The sequence below is a fragment of the Bombus impatiens genome, unplaced genomic scaffold (genome assembly GCF_000188095.3).
Source record: "Bombus impatiens unplaced genomic scaffold, BIMP_2.2 scf_0967, whole genome shotgun sequence".
Classification (NCBI taxonomy): Eukaryota; Metazoa; Arthropoda; class Insecta; order Hymenoptera; family Apidae; genus Bombus; species Bombus impatiens.
The window spans coordinates 157,691-175,397 of NT_177386.1; the positions used below are offsets into that span (position 1 = coordinate 157,691).

Here is a 17,707-nt window from a genome sequence, read left to right on the forward strand (position 1 = left end):
TAGATACTCGAGATGCTAATTTTTTTTTATATTTTTTTTTAATTTATTTATTAAAATTACGATCAATTCTCGCGTTGAGAATTTTCAGTAATTTTTCTGGCGTGGCGCAGTGACATGGCTGATTATTTATAATAAGTTAATACTTATTATAGATAAGTATAGTTTATAAGTAAGTATTATAAATAAGTAAATATTACTTAATTTAGATAACTAATTGAATCTAGCGTTTAGGTCTAGCGGGTAGTGCCTCTTCAGCCCGCGAATCTGGCCCGTCGTATCAAGTAGTCCAGTGATTAGGGGGTTTCGGTGTTTGTTGACTCTTTTGCTATATCTGTCGCTATATTTTGCTATTTCTTCTTTGACTGTGAGTATCTTGAGGTCGCGGTGTATTGTTTCATTGGGTACATACCAAGGTGCATCAATCAGGAATCTTAGCCTTCGAGATGCTAATGACAATGATCTTAGGTTCGATAACGAATCCACGGTCAACGGGATAGCAAATGCTGTCTTCTTCCAAATGTTTTCTTCCAAAGTCTAAGTCGAACTGAACTTAATGGTCCACAATTCAAGTGTAACTCAACTTACTTGTCCACAGTACAAGTAGAACTCAACTGACTCTCTCGGTCTAAGTGGAATTGCACTTATATACTCTACTCTGTACCTGTCTGTACCCCTCGGGTCAAATATATTTTTAAGGGGAGCTATACAACTATTCCATACATCTGTTAAGTAAAAACGTTTTTTTTTTTTTTATTTAGTTGTTTACATTCACAATTTGTCCGATTTGGACATTTCGTAGAATTTTTTGGCTGTCTGATTATCATGTGGATGGCTACCCCCAGCGGGATACCATCTTTGTGTTTGTTAGGTTATATCCTTTACGAGATCTGTTGGGTGTTTCCTTTTTAGTCTTCTTTCTATGCTTGACGTGTTGATCGTTTCCGCTGCCAGTCAGGTTCGGGTGCGTTGCTATTCTTTCTGTGTACCTTCTTGCACATCTGCTAATCTCCTGCTTGACCGTTGGGTATTCCCAGGTCTTTCCGAATGTCCTCGTTTCTAAGGTACCATGGGGCGTTTACTATTGTTCGAAGAATTTTAGCCTGCATTGTCTCTGTTTTGGTTATATGGTATCGTTCCAATTTTAGTATATGTACTACCGAAGCAAGTACTAGGTAAAAACGTGGCTACGTTTAGCGACCAGTTGTGTCGCTTCGAGGCCAAGCCTACTGTCATAAATCTCGGGCACATATAATCGAATTAAATCATAAACAACCACTTCTAAGTTTTATTATTCAAGTACAGCTATAATAAAAGGCTAGACTAAAGTATTGGGGGTCTTCTCAAAAATTCCAAAAGAAAGGCCCCTACCGGTAGTTCTCTATCGAATACTAACATCGAATGACTGAGTAGATACAATTTTATGCACTTCAAATTTTCTTTTTTTTTTTTGTAACATTTGTAAAAAGCAATATGTATCTTTCAGATCGATGATCCTTATCTAGATGTACCGAGAGCCTGCATATGCGTGCAGACCCTCTTAGAGAGGTTTGCTAACAGACAGTTGACTATAACAGAATCGTGGGAGAAATGGAGGACGACGATCGAGATTTTGAGGAAGAAGCGAATCGAGCATCAACGAAGAATCGAAGAGAGCACGAGAGTAAGTAGCTGACCATCCCATTCAGATATTTCTTTTACCACGATACGAAATTTCTATATTTCTACTATGTTTATACTTGTAGACGATGGAATGGGTTTCCAAATTCAGCGAACAATTATATCCAGTGATAACGTCTCAATCTCCTAAAACAGCAAGCATTCTTCAAGACTTAAGCGGATCCAAACATCGTATTCTTCCCGAGTTGAATAAAGCTGTCAACGAATTGGATTCTAGAATCAATGGAATCAATACTCTAGCTCAGAAAGGTAATTTTAAACTAATAACCACTTTTCTAAGATATATAGAAAAATAATAATATCGAAGACAACGAAAGATAAATATGTAATAAATATTGTGAATCAGGCGAAGTAGAGATCGACGACGAGATCCTGAAGAGACTTCGTCAGATGCACGAGAATCTTCATGCGACTGCCAGAGATTACGAAACTCTTCTGGAGTCATTGATTTCCATCTTCCGGAATATCGAAGAGGTAAAATATCAATAATATTAGCTTGGCAACTAAGTGATTGCGGATTTTGTCAATACAACTTAATGACAAAATCCGCAATCACTTAGTTGCCAACCCAATATTTTACGCAAAAGTCAACATTCCGTCGAATATTTAAATATAGCTCTATCACAATATAAAATATAGTAGTTTAACATAAATATAACAAGCATTGCACGTTACATTTTCAAAACTCAAAATGGCATCCTATCTTGATAAAAAGCAAAATAACGAACAGTTAATTGTTATTCTGTAGAAGGCCGCGGAATTACGTGGCTCGACTTGCATATATCCGGTGTTCTTCTCGAAATTTTAATTTCACGATTAATTTTCTAATCCTGTTCAAGGTTGAGCATAAGATCGAACAGTTAAGGGCTCATGCACAACGTATAGCGTCCTTGAAAAAATTGTCCGAAGTGGAAACACTGTTCAACGAGCTCGACGCGATGAAATGGACAATTTCTGACAGACAAAATCAGATTAGATCGAAGGCTCAAGACGTAATCGCTAGGATCAAGCAACAGGAACCGCCCGAGGCTGGTGTTCAGGACATTGAGAAATTGAAGCGTGCTATAGATTCGTTGTCGACAAACCTTGAACTGTTTTGGTCTCAGACGATTACTAAGATCGAAGAATATCGACGAACGTGTACTTTTTCCGAGGATTTGGAGAGGATTGAGACAGAATTACAGGATTTGAATGAACATTTGAAGAAGGTTGACGCGAAGATTGGTGAGAACCTTCAGACAGCTAAAGCTACTGCTACCTCGTTCGTACAATTCGAAAAGACAGTCACGGTAAGAACAAGAAATGTTTACACGATAAAAAAAATACTTTATATTGTTAATTATAATAAATTTATAATTTTATTTCACGATTCAACCTATTAAAATAAAAACTAACAGCGTTACAAATTTTATCGAATGCTTGACATAGGAAATATTTATGTAAGTAAACAATAATTCAGAATATTGTTTAACATTGATCTAGAAAATCTTACGATAAATAGAGTATGGTAAATAATATGGTACTTGTTATAAACTGGAATTACTATAAATAACAGGAAATTTTTCAAAGAAAAATAATATTTAGAAGTAACATCGAGAAATTTAAAAAGACAGAAACAATAGTTTGGGAGAAATTACTCGCGTTTTAAATATATTTCTCTCGTTGTTAAAATGCTGAAATGGTGTATCGTGTTTCTGGTTCGTAGATTTTGGAAGAAAGAATCGAGACGTTCGTGAAGACGACCGAAGAATCGATTAATATTTTAACGCCTCAAATCGTCAACGATATTTCTTTCTTGCGTGAGAGGTGGAGAAACTTGAAGAGGAAAATCGAAGAAACAAAGAAGCGAATGAATTTGAGCATAGAGTATTTCACGCTCTTGGAGGAAGCCAAAGAATGGAATAGAGAAGGTAGCAAATTGTTGGTCGTGATAGCGAGGAAAGCAACCGCGGTAAAGACTCCGAAAGACGCCATGGATTTGCTTCAAGAAATAGATCGTTACTTGAAGCCAGGCGAAGAAGTTCAAGAAAGGAGAATCGAAAAGCTGAAGGAACTATCGACTATCGTGTTTGGTAAGCGAACAAAGTAAATTGGAAATAGAATTTAAGATACGTATTTGAATGCATATAAACGATAAATAACACAAATTATTAAATAGGAATTATATTAATATTTTATTTATTTATTATATTATTAATATTTTATTATATTAAAATTATATCAATATACAAAAGCGAGTTCTTCGAAAGTTTTTTTTTTAATTTCTATATAAAATACAAAATATTTAATGGAAAATATAAATAGCTAAATACACGTAACTATCGCCAAACAGACGTAGTAAAATAGAAATTTATATGGATCTGTATAAAATATTTTGTCACTGCAAATAATTCTGACACGATTTTGAAATTCGTATGTATTTAAATCTAAGACGATATATTACATAATGGGACAAAGTTTCTTATCGTTTCAGTGTTTTATTTCGTTTATGTAGCGTTATACCAAAATAGTAAAATTGCTATCCTTTGTGCTGTTATGTAGGTACAGACAGATTACCACAATTCAACGAAGTGATCGTGGAAAATCGCCAAATGTTAGACTCCTTCGCCGTCGTCTCGTCCGAATTCCGAACGTTGGCTCAAAATTTGAAAAACGCGGAAGATCTGCAGGAGAAATTAAGGATCGAGAAGCAGGAAGCAGACAGAAGATTACAGGCCGCGAAAGTGGAAATGGCTGCCGCAGAAGCAGCCAGAGAAGAAGCGGAGAACGCGAGGAGAATCGCGGAAAAATTAGCAGCCGAGACATTGGAGAAAGCAACGATAGAAGCAAAGAAACTGAAAGAGGAAAAGACGTTTGAAAAAGTTTCTGCTCCACCGTCGTTTTCGGTGTCAGCGCAAACCGAGAAGATCGACAGCACGGACAAAAGTTTCGTCAAAGAAATGGTCACTTCCGCAACTATCACTAAAGAAATACATATTTTGCAAAAGGTATAACATATATTCTCGTTCTACGTCTTTTTCTGTATTTTGCATCTTTCTTTTTTTCTGTTCGCTAATGGTATAATTTTAATTATCGATACGACCTTTAAAACGCGTAAGTGAATGTTTTTCTAAGAAAACTAGAAGGAAAATAGGATGCATTCTCGATTTGTTACGTGATATACAAGATGCATGAGTCACGTAATACAGATGAATCGCGTTTCCATTTCGGTTGAAGATGAAATAACTACGATAACAATGAGCTAAGAGCATTTTTATTTTCTATTCTTGCTGATGTTATTCCATGTGAATTACTAAAAATATTTTTCTAATTCTATTATAATTATTTAATTATAATAAAACTAGAACAATGTAAGGAATATGTATGAAACATTTTTTGAAATATTAAAGAAACACGTTTACAATTGAATATTGTATATTAAAATCGATTATAATATCTGATAGAAATCTGAATATTAAAAGATAACAACTTGGTATGAAATATATTTATATATAATTAATTTAAAAAGTTATCATATATATTATATTCATTCTTTCAATATAATTGTCACTCACACTTTTGACACTTTATGTATGCATCGTATACATATACGTATATGCTGTTTTCTTTTTTAATTTTAGACGGAAATTGAGAAAACGTCTCAACGCGAACCAAGTCCACAGAAGAACATCGTCACCGAAGAAATACGCGAGAAATCAGTAGAAAGACTGCTAAAAGAGAACGTTCCTCCATTGGCTCCAGAATTTACCGTTCCCTTACATGATACCACTGTACAAGAAGGAGAAAAATTCACTTTCCAGTGCAACCTCGTTGGTCAACCAACACCGGAAGTGGTTTGGTACAAGGATGGAATCTCGATTTTGAATAACCCTGATTATCTGACAACGTATGTTCAAGGCATTTGTACTTTGACGATCGAAGAAACTTTCGCCGAAGATTCTGCAAAATACACTTGCAGAGCTTTTAATATCGCCGGGTCAGCGGAAACGTCTGCCACGTTGACTGTTAAAGGTAATTTTGTAATATATTTAAAAGAATTTTAATAAGTTGATAAATATGGGAAAAGCGAATAATTGGACTATTATTATTTCTAATATTTATGTAACAATTTCCGAATATATAATATTGTAAATTACTTATTTATAGTAATATTCGAAATTTAATTTAATTCCAATTAAAATCCCTCTTGCTATAATATTAACGTTATTATTTATCAATTACAAAGATATAGAAATAGAATTGAAAATTTGGTCATGAACCTTCAAGGGGTTAATTTAATTTTAATATAGTTCATCTTTTAATTTCTAGACTTTAATATTTTATACGATTGGCTAATTGAATATCTTACGATATGGGGATTTAGTAAAGCTTTTACGAATATGATTATAACGTCGAATTTTTAGAAACAGCACCGGAAGAACAACCGAGTCCACCGGTTTTCGTGAAAGAATTAGTGGCATCGATGGCGGTGGAAGGATCTTCTCATCGGATGGAGTGCATCGTCGAAGGTAATCCTCTGCCAACTGTACAATGGTTCAAGAACGACGTGAACATCGATAATTCTCCCGATTACATCATCACTTACAATAACGGTGAGGCTGTTTTAAAATTCGAAGAAGTCTTCTTAGAAGATAAGGCTACTTATACTTGCAAAGCCGCCAATCGACTGGGTCAAGCCTCCACTTCCGCTTTTCTCGATATACAACGTAAGAAACTTAATAATTTCTTAATTTGTCAACAAGAAATATGTAGTTCCAATCGAAAGATTGATTTTATGCATCGTGCATTTTTAGCTGTGGAATTTACGTCGGAAAAACCATATTTTGTTGCTCCGTTATCGAATGCCATGGGAAGAGCAGGTCAAAGGGTGAAGCTCGAATGCGAAGCAAAAGGAAATCCAACGCCTACTTTGACTTGGTATCACGATGGAAGACCGGTGGAAGAAACCATGAACTTAAAGGTAAATTTTTATGTTTATTTAAAAGGCGCTGATGTTTTATACTTAACGTGAAAATTATTCTAAACACAGTAAATATATACAAGAAGAAAGTTGAAAACGGATATGAAAAGCTAGAAAATAAATTATCGTACAGGATATACAATCTTTTTATCGAAAAAATGCAAGTTTCCAAACAATCCAAAAGGCAGCAAAACGACTTTTAACAAGTTTTTGATAAGATACGTTTTTCAAAAGTAGCATAAAATTGTATATATATAACTAAAGGCTTTCCTTCTACGTTTGTAATGTACATTGTTCAAAAGTTTGGAATACTTTACACCATTGAGGCAAATAATTGTTTCTAAGAAATTAGAATTATGTTTCTTTCTCTTCCTTTTAAAGACAATTGTTTGTAAAACGTAAGACATCTTCTGTGAAATAAAAACAATTACCTACCATTCGATTCTATAACATCAATTACGAATTAACAAGAAAATTATCAGAATAATTAACACACAAATGGAAATGCAACCAAGCAATGTATCTTTCTCTATAGTTGTTCCATCGAAAGTACAATTAATTTTCACTCATCCGAACCTACCAAAATTAAACGTATCGAAATACGATGGGCTTTCCCATAAGAAGCAACGCAATGCTATTGGATGCAACAACATAATTTTTAAGCAAAACATTGTTTCCTCGTCTTCTCTCTCTTCCACGGTCTCCCATTCGAGGCGAGGCGACCGTGTCGCGATATTTTTAGCCGCATGTGCACGCGCCGAATTCGAAATAAAGCAATGTAGCGGCCGGTGAAAACGAAGAATTGAAATTGAATGTTCAGGGTGTCGGGATTCGCCGTTTCAGATACAAACGGACGCCGGGCGAACCAGCCTGATCATCTCGGAGGCGTTTGCAAAGGATGCCGGATGTTACACGGTCGTCGCTAAGAACAACGCCGGTGAGGCCACGGTGTCTTGCAACGTTTCGGTGAAAGGACGACTTCCTCACGAAACCAGCGATTCTGACTTCGCTTGCAGCGACATGGAGCCCGTGGTCCCCAAGATTCAGATGCCATTGAAGGATCTGAAGGTTCAGGAGGGTTTGTCTGTTCGACTGGACTGCGTGATCGTTGGCCAACCTGAACCGGAAGTGAGTGTTTTGTGAGATCAGTGAAATACTCGAGAGGTAGCCCGAGTTTTGTCGATGTTGATTTAGGGTAGTCTCGATAATTGGCATATTCCAAGTTGTTTCTGATTTGAAACTTTCGCGATGATGTAACGATATTCGCGATTCTTCGGCTTGCAAATTGTATTATTAGTACGTTGAGTTTCGTTCCGGGCAGACGTGAAAAACAAGCGATCGGGAATATTCGGAACAAGATGCGACGTAATAATTCGATCGAAGGCCGAAGAATCACGACTATGGCAGTCCATGGTATTCTCTCTACGAAATTGAGAAGAAATCGTAGATCAGATCGTTTGGAAGATTTATAAATTAAACAGAGAAGATTTTCTTAGACATAATAATTACATTATTTAGGAACCCATTTTTTACATGTCGTTCCATTTTTATTTTTTTCTAATGTATATTAAAAGTATTATATTTACATTTGCGAGAACCAAAATTAATCTGCTACAGAAATTGATTCGATTTTGTTAACTTTTAACTTTGCGAGGATAAAAATTTTCACTTGAGAGGAGACCCAATTAACAGATTAGAAGTAGCATATATTTTTAAATACTATATGGACCGTTTCTTTCTATGAATTTTTATTATTTGTTATTTGAGTAAATTCATAATGGCTGGCTCGAAAAGTTTTTCTTAACGATTAATTCTTTCAAGGCAGGCAGACTTCTGTTTTTAATTAAAAAATAATTCAAAAGTATGTGGCGTGTAATTATAAAAGAAAAAGTTTTGTGAAAGTCAGAATAAACGATAGTAGAGCTATCTTATGCTCGATGAATGAAACGAATACAGTCGAATATTTTAGCTAAGCTTCGACATTTAATTCTGTAACTTCTTTTATAACAGAAAATCTGTAAATTTGTTGGCACAGGTGATTTGGTATCACGATGATCAACCTGTAAAGGAGTCAGCCGATTTCCAGCTGTTGTTCCAAGGTGACAAATGTTCCTTGGTCATTCACGAAGCTTTTTTGGATGACGCCGGTGTGTACAAAGTAGTCGCCATTAATTCTGGCGGTGAAGCGTCTAGTCAGTGCACATTAACAGTGACACGTACGTAGAAACGTTTTATCGAATACTTACATACCATGAAATTCGTAATTTTTATATTTTAATAATCCACGTCTTTTGCTATTATTTTTAACGCCAAGAAATTTCCTGTAAATTTTTGTAGTAGATTTTTTATTGTAACTCTTTGTCTACCTTGTTATAGAATCTAAACTTTTTACGCTCGTTGATTGTATTTACAACAGCTGTGCCATAATTAGAATTTGATCATCTTCAAAGAAGCATTCAAAGATGCTTATTTATAGATGTTTTAATTAATTCCGTGTCTTCTCAAACAAAATTCAAATTTCATTTATAGATTACGTAATCCTTGGGTAAATGAGAAACTTAATCACCGAAATAATCTCCAGCTTTTGTAAATCACGCGTTCTCTTTGCTAACGTGTAAAATAACAAATCATAATAACAATAATCAACGTGTAAAATAACAAATATCTTTCATGCAGCGGTGACCGTTTCGAAAAAATTGGACAAGACACGGACAGAAGTGGAAGAAACATTGGTCGCGGGTTCACCTCCAAAATTCGTGAAACTTCCGACAGATTCTCTGGTGGCGGAAGGCGAGACCGCCACTTTTGAGTGTGCGGTAGTTGGAGAACCGAAACCAGAACTCAGATGGTTCTCTGACAGTGGCGAGATCACCGAGAACGAACGTATCCTGGTGAGTGTTTGCTAAAATAAAATTCAATGAGATATCGAAGAAACACGCACGCGGTTGCTTCAGAACCAAGAACAATCAGGCGAGCAGCTTTCGAAAGATAAATTATTTTTAAAAAGTTATTTGCTAAACGCAATGTCACGTAATGTACGCGATACGCGAATACAAATAATCAAAATTTAAAAAAAGGCTCGATGATCGTGTTCTTTGAAGAACGTTATTTTCTACTGTCAAATTTATTTTTCTTCCTCGTATTTCTCGCTAATGTTTGCCCTTCCATGTTAAATTAACTACTGCTGCCTGTACGAAATATTTAAATAATCCCCAACTTTATATCCTACTGTGTTTTGATGATTCAGATCCAGCGGAGGCAAGATGGAACGAGTATTCTGAAGATTTCTTCGACGATCCCCGAGGATAAAGGGAATTACGTGGTCAAAGCGTTTAACGCGCACGGAGAGGCGAAAGCTTTCGCACGTTTGGTCGTGAGATCGTTGGGTGACTTTAGGAGAAAGGAAGAATTCGTGCAAATGGAAGAGAAATTGATCGCTCCTACGTTTAAGGAAAAGTTTGAAGACAGAAGAGTGTCAGAGGGCGTTTCTACGAAATTCGAGTGTATTGTAGTTGGGAAACCAGCTCCGAAAGTAAGTTATATACCTTTTGTTTTGAATTTTGAGATATGCAAATTATAATTATTAGGTCGAGTACGATATATACGTGAATAATTCTTGATTGTTTGGAAAAAGAATATTATTTTCCTTATTATACAATCTTCAAATAATTAACGATTATTTATGTATATCGTATTTGGATTAATAATTCCAATTTCAATCTAATAATAATTGTCAATTCTTCGTATCTTATAACGCAGAACTGAAGGATTTATGATCGAACCACTTTCTCAATTATTACAAAGTATTATAAAAGTTATTATCCATTTTTGAATTCCACTATGTTTCGTACATTCAATTCAAATACTTCTTACCAAAATTGTAGGCTTTTTCAACTACAAAACCCTGAGGAATATAACAGCGAAATAGAAGATACACTGATATTTAAAAACTAGATCCTGTGTTAAGTGAAACAGTTCGCTATTAGTATCATTGTATGTATATCGTTACTATAATATCGCTTTCAGTATCATCGAAGGCCTACTTGACCATAATTTGCAAATATACGATTAACGTCGCTAACTTCCAACCGTAGAAAAAGCCATCTGTCACAAGAAAATCACAAAACAATTTTGAATATCGTTAAATAAATATCGGACTCTCATAGTCTGAATAAAATCATAATAATCGTAATTTCTATGCAAATTCATATTTCTACGAACACAATTAGAATACTAGGATCTAGACTGAAATTTCTTCCACCCATCAAATATTATAATGACAACAATATTTTACATATTTTATACAGTAGTACTACAAAACGTATTCCCACCATTGTATTTATTATAGCAACTGCACATCGCTCAAATAGGTCCAACTATATCAAATATCATATCATTAAACAATATCCTTTACGACTACAAATATTTGATAGTACAAAGATGAAATATAGAACCTGATGAAGAATCGTTTCGTTAGAAAATAAGTAGCCCCCATACTGTTTCATATTTTGCAGCTTTAAATTTTCTGCAAATACATAAAATACAAAAAATCTACTGTTACTATTAATAATTTACATATTTTATACAGTGGCTACAAAACGTATTCCCACCATTGTATTTATTATAGCAACTGCACATCGCTCAAATAGGTCCAACTATATAAAATATCATATCATTAACCAATATCCTTTACGACTACAAAAATTTGATAGTACAAAGATGAAATATAGAACCTGATGAAGAATCTTTTCGTTAGAAAATAAGTAGCCCCCATACTGTTTCATATTTTGCAGCTTTAATTTTTCTGTAAATACATAAAATACATAAAAATCTACTGTTTAAACGTAGCTAAAGCGTAGCTCTTAGCCTCAGACACCCAACTACTATATCAACAAAGAAAAATGTGTCACAACCTTCGAACCACGTGGAACTCGCATCAACGCGCTAAATGTTACGAAATGTTCACGACTACTGTTCGATGGGAGGAGACCAGGCGAATAGACGAGTGTCGAATCGCGGCGCCGCATCTTGGATCCGTTTGTCGAAGGTGTCGAGGGACGCGTAAAAGATGGGGCGCAGAGTTGGCCAGCCTGTCAGGAGGTGGCCGACCAAGAGTAATTTCGTGCCTCCGGGTTATATTTAAACGGGAACAATGTACCTGATGTGGAAATTCGCGGGTGCAGCCGCGCCGCGAGGTTCTCCGCGAAATTTTTAGTGACACTCGCGGATCAGGTATCGATATCGTTTCGTTCGTGAACTTTCCATCGGATTATTTCCGATTTGAATATTGTGAAACTATTGATTTACGATCAACGCTCTATGTATAATCGACGAGAATACGAATTACGCAGCTGCCTTTATTTCAGTATGCAGAATGATCGAAAGAATTTTGCGTGCTAGCAATAAATAGCATTTTAGTATTGATTTTATACGCGTGTACTTACAGATTGTATAATTAATAGAATTTCCTGGTACGATCCATCAGATATCGTACGTAATCGGCACTCGGAACTGTAGAAACTGGTTCGTTCGTTCGAACACGCCGAACATTTCGTGGAATTTTCTGTGTCGTTCGTGGATTGAACATCCACAAGCAAAAGTAGTTTATATTTCGGAATTTTGTGATGCAATCGATCTCGAGTACGCGGTCTCGTTCGTAGCTTTGCAACGATGCTTCGTTTACCGTCGGACGATGAGAAAGTTGTTTTTCTTCTACGAGCTTTTTAAACTTGGCTCAAGGTTGGGACTTTTATTTACGTTAATCTTTTGCATGGAATCGCTGGTTTTATTGTGATCGATACAATTAGATCGATATTTTTCCTACATCAAACGTGTTATGGTTACGAATATACAATTATTCTTTTAATTATATAAATCCAACTTCTCTAAGGGATGAGACTTTTAAGCAACAAATCGATAGATCTCGAGAAATAAAATGTAATTAAGTGAGTTGATATGGTGACTTTCAGATTCAATGGCTATTTAACGATCGTCCTGTTCATGGCAAGGACTTCTTGGTGTCGGTCAGCGGTGATCGACAGGTGTTGACGATTCCAGAGACCGGAAGCACGCATGTTGGTACGATTTCCTGCGTGGCGGAGAACGCTGCTGGCAAGGCGATTTGCAGTGCTCGTTTAGATATTGGTAAGCAATTAAATCTGACCTTGACAATTCTTAAGCAAACGTATCCCTTGTCAGGAACAAAAGAAAAGAATGTGTATCATTTTATTATTCGCAACTACTATTATATCATACTACTGGTACCTATAATATTATAACACAACGTTTGCTGAACGCATCTATAACTTGCACGCTTTATTCCTCGCTTAATTTCTTCATTTTTTAAATCGACATAACGTTTTCCAGCATAACGTAGTAAATTTTTAATGGAATATAAATTTTCATTTTTTATCCATCAAATTATCATCAATCTTGGCAACCTGCTATATTTTACAATCTTCAACCATTTCACCTTTGCGCTAAATATTTCCTACGCTATCTTCCTAAATTATAATCTTGCACCTTCCCTTAAACTTTTATCACACAATTTTCTCTACTCGTTACAGTAACAACCAGACAAATACTCGTATTTATCTTACCGTTTATGACTTTCTTACGCGTGAACATCAATGAACTCGTTCATCATTGGATACAAACTACTACATCGTTGCTCTTAACGTATTTAGTCTTGGAAAATAAAAATATTCGTCTCTCGTATGTTTTCGTCGCGGCTCGATTTTAAACGAACAGAAATTCCGCAACGTCGAACAGCGTGGAATATTCGCGGTTAATTCTAGGCGATGTCGATCTTTCGGAAACGAAGCGATTTTTATTGCCAACCGCGTTACAGTAAATTAGTTCGCGCGTAGCCAAAATATCGTCGAAACCGACAACGGTGTCACGAGTTATTAATACGCGTCTATGCAAATCGAATGGCAGCTTCATTCACCAGGTAGCTGACACACTGCTTCCACATAGAAGAACAGTATCACCGGAAAAGCGAGATGTCGCAACGAACGAACGATACGAATGGATGAAAGATTATGATACGTAGCAGCGGGATGTTGCGACAGCAACGGGTCTCTCTGAAATTTGACACCGTTCGTTCTCGTTGGTTTCCGCGAGAAAAATCACGCGACCACCCGTTTGCCAGCGTCTCGAAGTTTTGGTTGTTTCGTTGCAACGCTGAGCCCGCGCAATTTTCAGTGACCTTCGCTATGAGATATTTGTTTAAATATCATGGTCGAATATCTTTGATTTTTCTATTGACGTGTTGTTATTTCTATCAAATTGTATCTCTTGTATCGTTTTTACATAAATTTCTTATTTGCGTATTTCTAAAGTTTTCTATTGTTCTAATTTTCTATTTTTCTATTTTTGGTCCTGTTACAATTGTGCTTTTTATATAGACAAAGAGAGGGTTGTTTATCTTTTTCTATCCAATTTCGTTGATTTTACTGAATTTTTAATTTCTTCTCCTCCTTTTTATTCAATTTTCGTATTTGTTTACCCTCCCCCTCGTACGTTTTACTTTCGTCGTAATTGTAATTTTGTAGTGGGAAAGGGTTGCTTGCTTTTTCATCGGCTTCTATTGAATTTCCTATTTGTGCGTCCTTTTGAATTTTCCTGTTTTTGTTCCAACTTATTTTACTTTCATTTTAGCAATTTTCATAACGATAATTTCACATAAAAATGGTTTATTCGTGGTTTCCATGGATTTTTGACACTTTTTGAAAATCCTACATTTTTGTCGCCTTTACAATGAAGTTTGTTTATTTATAAATTTCTATACTGTCTTCTCCTGAATTTTCACTTATTTTCTACCGCTCTCTTTTTTCCCCCCTTAAAATCTGCCCTATATTTTCCCATAAACACGATGAAATCAGCTATTTTTATTAAAAATGATAGTAGCTGGACGTAATTTGAATCTTTTATCAACATTCATCCCGACGATAAATATCGCTTTCCGTTTTGGCGTCGAGTAAACTCTTTTTGACGAGGATATTCGTGAACAGGCGATATCCCATGATCCATTACCCCGAACTCGGCTGTAATATAGAAGGGAGGGGTCTTATTTTTAACCAGGGCGACTAAACAAACTCTTTTCTCTTCTTTCACCGACGAAAAGTCACTTTGAGTCACGACTAATATTAGGTCGGTGCACATGCCGCGCAATTAAATCTGACGTTTCTACGCCCACCTGTACACTGTATTACGATCCACGTAGAAACATTCGTCTAGTCGATCGTTCGCTTCAATACTCATTTTCTAACGTATGTTTCGCATTTTATAGAAAATATCCGTAAAACATCAGGTATTTATTAATTTTGATTGAACGATAAATTTCTTTGAATCGTGAATCATCGAACGCAAAGAAGAATAACAGTTTCAACGAGTAGTTTTATGGTGATACTGTCAATAATAGAGTGAACGTGATCTCTAGAAGTGTTTGTTTCACAGCGGTAAGCAATCGTTTCCGGTCAGATAGATCTTTCACTTTATATTTCAAACGCGATACTCTAACTAATATTAAATAAAATTGCAAGATTAAATGCTATTACATAGAAAATATATGAAAAATATTTATTATATTGTATGAATTTTTCTCTGTAATGTTAAAAAAAGTATGTATTTATTTAGAATTATTTTTCTTTGTCTTGTAATATTCTTATGTCCACTGTTAGTTCAAATTCGTTTAGATATTTTTCACAAGCGCCTCAAGTTTGTTATATTGTATGAATTTTTCTAAGTAATGTTAAGGAAGTATGCATTTATTTAGAATTATTTTCCTTTCTCTTGTAATATTCTTATGTCCACTGTTAGTACAAATTCGTTTAGATATTTTTTACAAGAGCCTCAAGTTTGTTATATTGTATGAATTTTTCTGAGTAATGTTAAAAAGGTATGTATTTATTTAGAATTATTTTTCTTTCTCTTGTCATATTCTCATGTCCAGTGTTAATTCAAATTCGTTTAGATATTTTTTACAAGAACGTAAAGTGAAAGATCTGTCTGGTAGAAAACTTTTGCACACAACTGTAAATATAGTAAATTGGTTGTACGTATGCAGATTAGTGATGTAATACGTGTTAAATAAGATTTCTATATACGTGCGTTGCTTTTCTAGTGCTGTGGTTGGTATGTCAATTGATTGTTATGATCTTTGTTGGTTTCATGCAACTACGTATATTTTTGTCTCCTCTTTTTATTGATCATTTAAGAGAAACGATAGGTGAAATTGTACCCTTAACATTGAGAAAGCTGTACTTACAGATTAAGATCACATACGTGAAATCTAAACAGTCGACGTTACAGAATTAGTAACAACGTAACCAGCAAACTACTAATATTATACGCGTAACGTATCGAAGTTCCAAAATAAATCATTATGATTCAGTATGATTCAGGCTTATAAAGAAACCATAATCATAAATTCAACGCTATTTCAACAGTGTAAATACAATAGGGAAACTATCACACTCATTGGCAAGCAACATTCTTTTTCCAATACTTTATAACAAAAAACAATAGAACGAGTGAAGAAGTCTAATTATAAAAGAACATCTCGCTTTTCACTTTTCATGATCCTGTCGATACTATATCCTCCAGAAAATCGATTCATCAAACATTTCACTTTTCACTCTTCGCCATTCGAAGACAATTCGTTTCCCTAAAAATCGGACACCAAATGAAATAAAAATTGCAAACTGAATAAAAATCATGGACTGAAACAAATAGAATGATACAAAATTACGGTAGACTTAAATCCATTATTCCATTAAAAAATAAAAAAAATAAAAAAAATAAAAAACACACAGAAAGATAAGGAGAAAAATATTCCTAATAACAAAAATTTCGTTTCATTTCTAAGATTCCAACTACGATAAATTAAATCTCCCCTTAAAGCTCATCGATCATTTCAATTTACCTTCGAACGTTCGATAACTAACGACACTAACTTACTATTATTAATTGGACGAGTTGGTCCATCCCCGAGGACAGGTCAGTTCCGCGATTTCCGTATTCTCGCAATCTTGTTCCGTGTGTCGCGATGGCCAGAGGAGATGCTCTCCCTCGCTCCTTCTCTCTTTCGGCCGGTGCACACACGCAGAAAGCACGTTATTTTTGTCGGCACGAATACCCGGCACGTAGCCTAGTCCAGAGTCGCTAACCCAGGGAATTCGAGCGCGTCTTCTTCGGGGAGCCTCGCTCCTACCTAGTGTCGCTCTCTTCGATTCGACCACGAAACGCCATCGACTGACCCATAAATCGACACGAAATCGATCGACGCTCTGAAACCTATATCGCAGGTAACACCAGTGATAAGTAGACTGTAGATATTTATGCAAATTCGTATTTTCGAGAGCGTAACTAAAGCACGAAGCATGATCAGATGCTTGTTTCACTTGCTACATATTATAATCGTTAATCCATTCTCGATATTTTACATATTTTTATGTATCTACCGTTGCATACTTTGGCCTATTACGTGTATTTTCATATTTATGTGTATTTTACGAATCGTTTTGTCAATTTTTTCGTCCTCGAACCTATCACAAAGGCATAAAATTCCGCAGTCTTCTAATAAGATTTTAGTAATATAATTTAATTGATATAAATTATTCGTTACGTGCGAAGCGACAGTTCGATCGTTGTCTTGTGTATAGACACGCGTGTTTCAGTTTTTAATTTTTATCGAATTGAACGAAATTCATTGAATTCTAAGAATGACGTGTTCATATGAGCAGAAGTTAAAATATTAGTCGTCTAAAAGAGAGGAAGTTTTACTATAAATTATATTTCATACAACATTATCTATCAGAATAAAAATATTTAATGAAAAAGGAGTAGATTATAAAATTGATAAAATTAGACATTCCATACATCACGATCTGGCACATTCATTTTATGTCATAGTCAAATTGTAAATTAAATTATAGTTGGCGAGATATTGAAATATACAGATCCTGATTAGAAGAGGTTGCAGAACATTGTTTTGACACGTTGTTAACGTATTTCGTGCTTTCGATGATTCGAGTATCTACGGATAACGTGACACAAGAGACAGCT

At 35.2% G+C, this 17,707-nt stretch overlaps 1 protein-coding gene and 1 long non-coding RNA gene across 10 annotated transcripts in view; one reads left to right on the forward strand and one right to left on the reverse strand.

The window, feature by feature from the left end:
- Positions 1 to 17,707, forward strand: part of LOC105681464 (titin) — an 81,469-nt gene that overhangs the window by 41,308 nt on the left and 22,454 nt on the right. For 8 of the 9 annotated variants that reach the window (XR_001102639.3, XM_033323401.1, XM_012391177.3 and 5 more), the window contains 14 exons: positions 1,484 to 1,660; positions 1,743 to 1,926; positions 2,024 to 2,151; positions 2,517 to 2,966; positions 3,383 to 3,749; positions 4,219 to 4,664; positions 5,298 to 5,688; positions 6,081 to 6,383; positions 6,471 to 6,637; positions 7,481 to 7,765; positions 8,667 to 8,853; positions 9,314 to 9,528; positions 9,885 to 10,169; positions 12,607 to 12,781. Coding sequence is in view for 8 of the 9 variants with exons in the window: in XM_033323401.1 (XP_033179292.1) it covers positions 1,484 to 1,660; positions 1,743 to 1,926; positions 2,024 to 2,151; positions 2,517 to 2,966; positions 3,383 to 3,749; positions 4,219 to 4,664; positions 5,298 to 5,688; positions 6,081 to 6,383; positions 6,471 to 6,637; positions 7,481 to 7,765; positions 8,667 to 8,853; positions 9,314 to 9,528; positions 9,885 to 10,169; positions 12,607 to 12,781 (3,760 nt within the window). In the remaining variant the exon portion in view is untranslated. The remainder of the gene's footprint in view (positions 1 to 1,483; positions 1,661 to 1,742; positions 1,927 to 2,023; positions 2,152 to 2,516; positions 2,967 to 3,382; positions 3,750 to 4,218; positions 4,665 to 5,297; positions 5,689 to 6,080; positions 6,384 to 6,470; positions 6,638 to 7,480; positions 7,766 to 8,666; positions 8,854 to 9,313; positions 9,529 to 9,884; positions 10,170 to 12,606; positions 12,782 to 17,707) is intronic. The other variant, XM_012391172.2, reaches the window with a different exon arrangement.
- Positions 526 to 16,968, reverse strand: LOC117152282. Its single transcript, XR_004462621.1, has 3 exons — positions 16,955 to 16,968; positions 14,430 to 14,435; positions 526 to 617 (listed from the first exon to the last, which is right to left on the reverse strand). It is a non-coding gene; the product is annotated as an uncharacterized LOC117152282 (long non-coding RNA).